The sequence below is a fragment of the Hippoglossus hippoglossus genome, chromosome 3 (genome assembly GCF_009819705.1).
Source record: "Hippoglossus hippoglossus isolate fHipHip1 chromosome 3, fHipHip1.pri, whole genome shotgun sequence".
In the NCBI taxonomy this organism is placed as follows: domain Eukaryota; kingdom Metazoa; phylum Chordata; class Actinopteri; order Pleuronectiformes; family Pleuronectidae; genus Hippoglossus; species Hippoglossus hippoglossus.
Window position 1 is genome coordinate 11,353,133 of NC_047153.1, and position 9,826 is coordinate 11,362,958.

Here is a 9,826-nt window from a genome sequence, read left to right on the forward strand (position 1 = left end):
TACAAGAAAAAAAACGGAAAGGAGATGTTACTGTGATATTTTTTACAATAATTCACCTTCAGTGTGCAAACATTTGTATGAACTTAAATTCATATAGTTAAAAACTGATTTTACATGTTTTAATCATCAATCTTATGTTTATTTGTCTAAAATATGATTTTGATGTGAAAACCGTAGGATTTAAGCAATGCCAGATTTTTTATGTTTCAACTCTCATGCCATCAGTTCACAGATCGAAATCATGTTAATATTTTCAAGCCAAAAGTGGAGCAACTTATCTAGAAATTAAATTTAAAAGGTGTAAATCTGCAGTGACACGCTTATCTCTCAGGTGCATTACCCTCTCAAACCACTAGGTAGAGCACTTCTCCTAGAAATATGGACATGCTGGTGTTGAGTGTTTTTGACTTCATGTCCTGATCATCTTTTTAAATGTTTTATGAATACAGATGACACTTTGACTCAGGCCTGAACAACTTCAACTTGACGTGATCATTTCTGTTTGGTTTTAACTGTGACACTGTAACTGAATCAAACCTGTTGAAGTCCATTAAAATCGGACAAGACACAAGCTGTCAAACCCGATTGAAACTGCAGCGTTTCAGTGTTTCTTTCAGCACAGAGAGGATACGTGGAAAAAGCTGATTGTAGATCTATATATGGACAAACTGCCTCAATCATTTACACTGTTAATGTGATAAGAGCCTGCAGAGCCAGTGTGAGCAGGAGGCCCAGTGCACTGTGGGAGTGGACGGCTTCGGAGCTGGGGAAGAAGTACCTCGTCCTGCACGGGTTCTTCACCTCCTCATATGGAATAGGAACATCATCCGGACTGGCACCATTCATACTGTCACGGACCTGACACACAAAGATAAGACCGTCAGCCAGCAGACGCACAAACACTGTGACGTGTGTGCTCTCTCACAGCGTCCGCCTGCTACCAGAGCACCTTCACCTACTTTTTTATAGAAGATCCACTGTTTTTTAACATGAATCACTTTTTAATCTGCACAAAAGAAATCTAAATCTTTTGACTCTTATTATAGATACATCTGCCGAGGCTCAACAGTCCCAGCACATATACATTCTCTAGATTTTGTTCACCATATTGCACAGACCCAAAGATATCAGTCCCCTAAACATATCAGATCAAGTAAATGTTGACACCCAATCTCACAATGTTAAAGAAAGTGAAAAAAAAACATGTTCTTGATCCACCTCCTGATCCGGATCCACACCAAAAACTCCAATAAACAAACAAACACAGACGAAACCTCCTCGGGCAGAGGTCATAAAAAGATTATTGGTTTCTCAAACATTAGCTTGTATTTCTTTTTTATCAGGATTTACTAGGCTAATCAAAATAATCGTTATAACCTCCGTCACCGCCGGTTGTTTGGTTTGTTAGTTTGCTTGGGAAGATGCTGTGTGGGGCGGGTGAGGGAAGAACCCATTCAATTTCCGTGCAAATTCAGAACGGGGCAGATCCAGAATTTTAGCACTGCAAATATTTTTTACTCCATTTTCACCATTTCCCAAGGAAATTATAATTGTATATAGATCTTGATTAAAAGAAATAAAAAAATCTGACACATTTAGGGAACTAATGTCTCTGAGTGTGTGAAATCTGTTGCAGTTCAAATGAATGGGACTGGTGGGCCTTAGTGGAGATGTGCACTCTGAGTGGCATTCTAGTTGTGCACGTTACAGTGTTACCAGTCCTCTGAAGGAAAAACAAGCTTTACATAATTTGAAATCAATTGGGTTCTATGAATGTTTCCAGAAGAATATCAGGGTTCATATTAGGACATTTCTCTTTATGATTAAAAGAATCAGAAAGATACTAGTCCTTCCCACTGGCAGGGTAATCATGGACACACTGAATTACTTTTCATACTGAAAATAAAACACATCTAAACCAGACACTTCAGTTACGTGTGACAAGGTGTGATTCAACTGAAGATGTGTAATGTTTCACAAAATCTGTGCCAAAGGCCAAAGGGTAAATCTAATGGATATAGTGTTGTATAGTCAATGCAGAGTATTTCTAACCCTCACATGATCAACTCTGGAATCATACAACCACCTTGTATTTTCACAGGTTGTAGAAATGGTGTTTTTTACATTCTCCATCTCACATGATGAAGGTGCAGCATCAGATGCTCCCGGCCTGGTTCACACCCAGTGGTTCACACCTACGTCTTTAAAACTTTACACCCCCAGTTACTAATCCTGTCTCGCTGTTATCAATGTCTTATCTCCAAGATAAAACCCTCAAGGTTATTTTCTCAGACTTGACAAACCTCTTTCCCAGCCACAAGCAACATTATGCAACTGTTCATTCAATGATTCAGTGTTTACTGCAACTACTACTGCAAAAAAAATGTTCCCGATGGTGTTTGAACTGATATCAGAAATACACACATAAGAGTTCATGGTTGTTTTTGACAAACTTTGGTTCAAATCCATCGTTATTAGGATATTTTGCTCCTCAAAGTTTCAAAGAGTCTTTTGAGGGTTACCACTTGTTTTGGGTTCAGGTTAGAACTGTTAGTTTGGTCATGTGTATCGTTTCATTGGTTGAAGAGTTTCATTATAAATGCATTATGTCAACACAACTGTACAGATTCAAACGTGTGCGAGTGCGTCAGTGTCTTTTCTTGACCTTCTCGACCTCTCTCAGGACGCGGAGCAGGTTGTTTCCCAGAGCAGCTTTAACCTCTTCATCAGTCCATTTTCTTCTCAGCAGTTCAGCCACCAGATTGGGCACCTTGGACACATCCTCCAGACCCTCAGGTACTCTGAAGGAAATGAGGATTTTACTTCCTATTAGTGACACAGAACTGTCATGTCAAGTCTTTTGTAGTGTATTTACTACACAATAATTGCTCAATCAATTCCTCTGTTATTTTCTGGAGAGGTGGACCATGATCCAAGATTGAACTCTCAAACAATTTTGGTGCTGATCCAATTCATGGTATCCAGGATTTTTTTCCCCACATTCTTTAACATGGTGAGATAAGATGTTTTTCAACATTGTCGTTGGTTTCTCAGAGAAGAATTCATGGATCATCAAACATGATTAGGGGACTCCAAATAAAAATCTGTATCTTGTGAATTTAAATGTTTCATAAGGGGACTGTTGGGCATTGGTGGAAGTGTAAACTCTAATTTATATATATATATATATCTTTCTATTTTAACCCATTGTTCTATATTTCCAAATAAATTAAATAACAGTCTTACTTGCTGTAACATTAAACATTCAAACATTCTTAATTATTTCAAGTTCAACACTCAAATGTATTTGATGTGCTTCATCATAATGTTCACATAATGCTGACAATACCTAACCCCACTTGTGCTGTCAAATCTAACTGTTGCTGCTGATGTCTGCATGAAAAGTTGTGACAAAGAAAAAAGAAAAACAAGATCAAGAACACAGAAATATCTTAATAGCCGGAACTTTTCTAAATCGGAGAAAATTGTGTTATGATGTAAGATCCCCGTCATTGCTCGTAATAAGCCGCTCATTTTGGAAATCGCCTTTTCTGGACTCTAAGTTAATGTTGGAATGGTTCCTGTACTAACCTGGTTACTCCGTCATAATCTCCGCCAAAACCGATGATACCCGCCCCGGCCACTTTCTTGATATGGTCAAAGTGATCTACAGTGACAGCAGAAAACAGAGATTAAAGTGCATCAACATGGAGGGGCTGTAGAGAGAATGATCGCTGTTAATTTTCAACCAGCTTTACAGTGGGTGTCATCGTCATCAGCATCATAATCAGCATCATAATGGTTTAATTTACCAGCAACATCCGAGAGCTTCGCGGTCTTGCTGCAGGTCACATAGTCGTTGTAGAAGTTCACCATGACGATTCCTCTGGTTTGATTCTGCAGCGACAGACAGGATGGGACGTGGCAGTGAGACATGGAGAGAGACACAGTGTGATTTCTGCTCTGTTAGACATGGAGACCCTGCAGGGACTGAGAGAGAGACGTGACCCGAGCCAAGAGATGTGTTCAAACCCGCTGTAATCCAAGTACATGAGGGCATTGACCTCCTCTATTTGAATGCCTGGTTGGAACCGTTTGTTATTTAACACCACTGCACAATAATCCTCCTTTTATTGCCTTTAAACGGGAACCTGCCTTTATTATATCAGTATAAGTGCACACAAGGTGAACGGTTTACAGCTGCTTCGAGGCCTTCGGTGCCATAAAGAGCGTGTCAGTTATCTGAGATAGTGAGCAGGGAAGGCAGCTTGTGTTTTCATAGTTCTTAACAGCTCCTGTGGACCGTTCACCTGGCAGTTACTGCTTCTCCAGAAACAAAACACCTCCAATGTTTGTGGTCAATAAAAGCTCAGTAACATTGAGCCGTGTGCCGTGAGAACGTGAGTGAGAGAACACCACAGCTTTGTGCTCCTCGCGGCAACTAAACTGTAAATGAAGATGGATGATGTATCTGCACCCATTCACCACGTTTTTATAGCATCAAATTAAACTTCAGCAATCAGTGTGATGAAAACTAAAGTGACAGAAACCATCTTTGAAAAAAAAATTAATTTACGTGTGCTTTAACTTTTTTGTTTTGCCCATGTCCCATCCATTAACATAGAGAAGAAGGGATTTATATGAGAGAGAGTGAGAGAGAGAGAGAGAGAGAGAGAGAGAGATAGAGAGAGAGAGAGAGAGAGAGAGAGAGATGCAAGGTGGAGATCTTTAAGTTATTATGTTGACAAATTAGACTATGGCGGGCTGTTACAGTCCAGGTAATCAATGGGAAACACTGAGCAATACACACACACACACACACACACACACACACACACACACACACACACACACACACACACACACACACACACACACACACACACACACACACACACACACACACACACACACACACACACACACACACACACACACACACACCCACAGAGTGACTCACGACTCTCTTGAGAACATCATCAGGGACGTTCCTCTTATGCGGACAGATGCTGTAGGCAGAGGAGTGGCTGAAGATGACGGGAGCTCTGGACATATCCAGCACCTGGTTCATGACGGCAACAGTCACATGAGCCAGGTCGATCAGCATCCCCAGCCGGTTCATCTCCACTATCAGTTGCTGTTGAGGGAAAACACTATGATTAATAAAACATGATAAAATCAATACTTTATAGATACACTTTATTTTTCTTATCTACTAGGACAAACATATTAGAAGTAAAAGTATAACACGTTGTTATTCTAATTGATTAAGACACATTTGCACCAGAAAAAGGCTTAATTTCAAATTAATTTCAAGTGTGAAAGTGGAGACAGTTTTCATTTGACACATTTTTGAAGAGATGTTTGGTGACGCCTTGATCGTGCAATGGAAGACACTTATCAGACCTTGCCAAATGGAGACAGGCCATTGTGTTCAGATGGCTCTGATCCAGTGTCAACAAGCCAGTTATCCGCCCTGACAAGAAAAACAAAGAGATTACCGTGAAAAAATCAGACTGATCAGAGGAGGAAATTTGTTTTGACTCCTTGGATTGACCCAATAATACTACTAATAATAGTACTTATCACATTTATAGTTTTGGAAATTTTATTAAATCGATCTGTTAAGATTTAATTCCCATGTGAATTTCGTTTTTCAAATACCTGATACTGTAGCTACTGCAAATATTATTACAAATGCTCATATATGACTTCAGGACCTCAGTGGCTCCTGCAGAGAATCTGATATCGATGCACACAAGGCCTGCAGGAAACCCCCAAACTCCCCACATCCTTAGCTGAGCTCGACATCCGACTGTTACACACCTCACTGAGCTCTACTGAAAGTTTGGTTAGTAAACAGACAACTGCTTTCTCTAGTGAAAAATCAGTAGATCATTAACCCTGGGAAACGAGAGATAGTTCGTAGACTAAATTGAAAAATGTACTTTATATATTTTCTTAGCAAAAGAAGATTTTGCAAAGAAAACATAAAATACAATGTCGGGCTATAGATTAAACTACCTGACGAGATTTGATTTGATTTGACGGGATCTGAAATGATTTATTGATTTGTTTAAAAGTTGATCTAAAGAAAGATTTTAAATATTTTGAAAACTGATTCACTAGCAAGGGCCACGCCACAACAATATGTAATTTAAAGGTTGAATGGATATTGGACGTTGAGGGAAGGGGCTGAGGTGGAGATGTGTCTCACAGGCTGGTCTGGGAGGAGGCACTGGGGACCGGGTGGAAGGAAACTCATTGTGGGCGTTCTGTCTCAGGCATCATTATTGCGTGCCCCCCATACCAGTACCTATCATGACACATGTGAGACGTGTGCACCAAGCTGAATGAGAAAGGATGAAGCAAGAGAGGATGAAGGGATGAGGGCGAGCAGAGGGTGGAATGAGGTAGAAGGGTGAAAGGATGAAGGGAAGGGAAAGGGTGGGTTGAGAAATCTGAGACAAACAGAGCATCCTGGTTGACTGGGCATATGTGTGCTTGACAGGTGTGGTGGAGGCGCGGCCCTGCTCCCGTTCTTGAATTGCACTAGTTAACATTTCAAAGTTCCACCAGTGAGAATTTGCTGATTTTCCATGTGTTAAATACTTGAAATAAACAGAATCATTTTGATTATCGTTTGGACAAGAGATTAGAAGCGATCACTAGTTCTTGGTTGATGTGTTCCTCATTATTTTCTAATACTTTACAAATCAAAATCAAATCAGTTTAGAGTTCACTCCACCTCAACCAACAACAATGAAGGACTAAACCTGTTTAAAGGTCACGTCTCATTTTCCTTTGTGTACTAGATGGCATAACTGTGCGGTGCTGATGTCTCTTACCACGGTGTGTTGCAGGAGTGTGTGAGAGTCAGGTAGCGGACCCCCAGCTGGTACATGGCGCGGAGGGTGCCCAGACTGCTGTCTACAGAATGACCCCCCTCCACCCCGATCAGACTGGCTGTCTTGTTCATGTTGAAGGCGTCCATGATGTCTGTGCAGCCAGACGTGAGAGATGACAGGTGATTCCACCAGGAAGCAGAGGCAGGTATGAGCAGAGACGACGTAGCAGTGCATTTCGTTGTCTCTGAAATTACTAGTACAACTTAAAGTCTCACCTTTGCTACTGGTGGCGAACATGAAGGTTTCTGGGTATTTTTGGCAAATCCTCTGAATCACATCGATCTGCTCCAGTGTTTGTCTGACGGCATCTTTGTACTGAGTCTCACATGGAACGTAGGCTGACCAGAACTGAGAGGAATAAATGATAACGTATAGATTATCTGCACTGCTGATGTGTAGCATACAGCGGGTTCTCAGCAAGATTCTTCACAAAGTAAGACACGAGAGATTTAGAAGGCATCACACCAAGGGTTTGATGTCTTCAACAAATGAAATGTTTGATTTAAGCTGTGGGTCCCTGTCTAGATAATGATGTCATCTACATACAGGTGAATCTTTACAGGCTAAATGAAACTACACACCCCTGTGGCTGTAGTTTCAAGTAAACAGTTTCATTCTATAATATTTTATTTAGCATAGAAATAAGGATGCTACTACTTGCAAGGCACAAGTGCTTATTAAATATCATTAGATCTTCCTCACACCTTTTGTCATGACCCCAATATATGAAACCTCTGAAATGATATCGGTATCCTTAGACCTTGAAAGCCTAGAGTCCTTTCATTCCCAGTACATCCTATTCTGTATGTACCTGCGCTCCCAGCCGTCCCTCTTTGATCTTGGGGATGTTGGTGTGTGTATTCTGGAGGGTGTTGAGATCCACTTTGCTGAGCTCATTGTTGAATTGCTTTAGAAGCTGCCATGGCAGGTCATTGTGGCTGAAAGATCAGAAGGTGGAGGTGTCACTCTCTAACAAAGATTTTTCTCAAGGCTTTCATTACAAAGTGCTTTGACAGCAGGGAGGAAAACTCCCGAGTTTTTTTCCTATTTGTATTCAAGAGCATGGACTTTCATTTGAGAGGATAATATTTTAATTTCTTTAGCTTTCTGTGCAGCAGTATTCTCTATTGTTTGGATGATTTTGCACTTGTTTTGAGAAAGGGGCACCAGCTTCTATTGGAGCATGATTTAATCAGACTCAAATTATGAAGTCATGATTTCTTGACTCAATGGATTAACGTTCTCTATATCAAACGAGCACAAAGGGAACAACCGGGTACAGAAACCTGAGATTTATTGACTATTATCTGCTAGGAAAGGAATATTTACAAGGATGACAACTCAGGAAAATTGCAAAGTGGAATAAATGAAACCTGCCGTGGCTCAATTACTGCTGGTCACAAGTTTCATTCCAAGAAAGGCATGTTTAGAACAGTCACTGCAGTGTGCAAATGTAGTAAAGTCAACACAAAGTCTGGGTTCAATTCAAAATTATATGAAGCTGGTTGTTCATATAACAATATTTTCTAATATTTTCTTTCACGGTTTTAAGAAACCCAGTGAAATTATGAGCAGCTCAATGTGTTGCGTAATCTGAAATAATCTCACTGTGATGTCAAATTGGTAATAAACTGGAATGTGTTTTGAGAACTATTCTTAGCTCCATCAGAGACAACTCCTTTTTTTACATAAACAAACAGAAACTAGTTTGTTGCCAAAGTGTTAGCATAACACAGGGTGTTTAGTATATTTGAGAGCATATTATCATAGATTTATTTCAATGTCATTTATTGCACTTTTAAAAGAATAATGGAGCGATTAAAATAAAAGATCTGCTGAGGCTGGTTGAACAGGAAATAAATAATTGACCAATTTTTATATATACAGCTATTGGGGATAAGTCAGTACAACCCAGAAAAGGCTTCTCCTCATTTCTGAACAAAAACCGTGGTTCAGGTTTTAATTAAGGGTTTTATGGAGGTGGCATTGGCTCTTGAAAAACGCTGCCAGATGTTCACAGCTTAAGGCTGCCCTCTGAAAAACTGTTTTGAGCAGGAGCAGAGGAAAATGGCACCCAAACAGTTTCTATTTGCGAGGAAACCTCATAATAAAGAAAGAAACCCCATAAAAACTGCTTTTTTGGCTGAATTAGCACTGGAAATTGCTTCCGAACGCTTTTTATGATGCTTCCATGGCAAAAACCAGATACCATAATCAAAAACATCATGTGAAACTCTTTTTATTCTATGTAGGACACTTACCCATCGATGAGTGGCGTCTCAGACATCAGCTTCAGAGCTCTGGTCAAGTACTGGTCTGCTGAGGTGAAGGCACAAGAACTGACCCACACCATCAGATAGACAGAGATAACCCTGGACAGCATTTCTTTAACTTTTACACACTATTGAATGCTCTTCTTTTTCTTTGTGTAAACAAACTTTTTATATTTAGATTAGATTGTACTTATTTTTTATCCTCTGAAGCGATCCTGACTCTACTAAACTGCAGCTGGAAAAGATTTCCCTCTCGTCTACCAGTTTCCAGTCTTTTAGTTTTTGGTTGTATAGGAGCAGATTCTTTTGGATTCTCACCACAGTCTGTTTCCATTTGACTACGCCTTTAAACATCAACTCGGCTCCTTGCTCCTCCTCTGTGTTGAGTCTGTTTTTTATTACTGTGCAGTCGCTTAAACAATCCTTACAATCTCTGTGGTGGTTGAGCAATAACTGGTGGTAAATGTATATTGTGCCTTTTGACTGCTTTGCCATAGCTCACAATATTTACTCTTTGTTTTCATTAAGTTTGTCAGTGTAGTTGAACTTCACTAAGAATTATTGAATTTCACATCAAGTTAGATCATATTAATAATGTCTATATTTGCATATGTCCCTTTTTTTTCTCATTACCTCTGCCAAGGA

The 9,826-nt window shown here is 39.9% G+C and overlaps 1 protein-coding gene across 1 annotated transcript; it reads right to left on the reverse strand.

Moving 5' to 3' along the window:
* Positions 1–41: 41 nt before the first annotated feature.
* dpep1 (dipeptidase 1) lies at positions 42–9,562 on the reverse strand. Its single transcript, XM_034581154.1, has 10 exons — positions 9,170–9,562; positions 7,720–7,846; positions 7,124–7,256; positions 6,849–6,999; positions 5,407–5,476; positions 4,961–5,137; positions 3,813–3,897; positions 3,592–3,667; positions 2,666–2,801; positions 42–858 (listed from the first exon to the last, which is right to left on the reverse strand). The coding sequence occupies exons 1-10, from the start codon at positions 9,289–9,291 to the stop codon at positions 682–684; spliced, it is 1,254 nt and encodes a 417-aa protein (XP_034437045.1). The 5' UTR covers positions 9,292–9,562; the 3' UTR covers positions 42–681.
* Positions 9,563–9,826: the final 264 nt, after the last annotated feature.

Excerpts from the sequence above, each read along its gene's own strand:
- dpep1 (XM_034581154.1), bottom strand. The coding sequence starts at position 9,291 with ATGCTGTCCAGGGTTATCTCTGTCTATCTGATGGTGTGGGTCAGTTCT. Across the intron at positions 3,898-4,960 it reads ATGATGTTCTCAAGAGAGTC|AATCAAACCAGAGGAATCGT; the intron begins GTGAGTCACTCT and ends CTGTCGCTGCAG. Across the intron at positions 859-2,665 it reads TCCTGAGAGAGGTCGAGAAG|GTCCGTGACAGTATGAATGG; the intron begins GTCAAGAAAAGA and ends TTTGTGTGTCAG.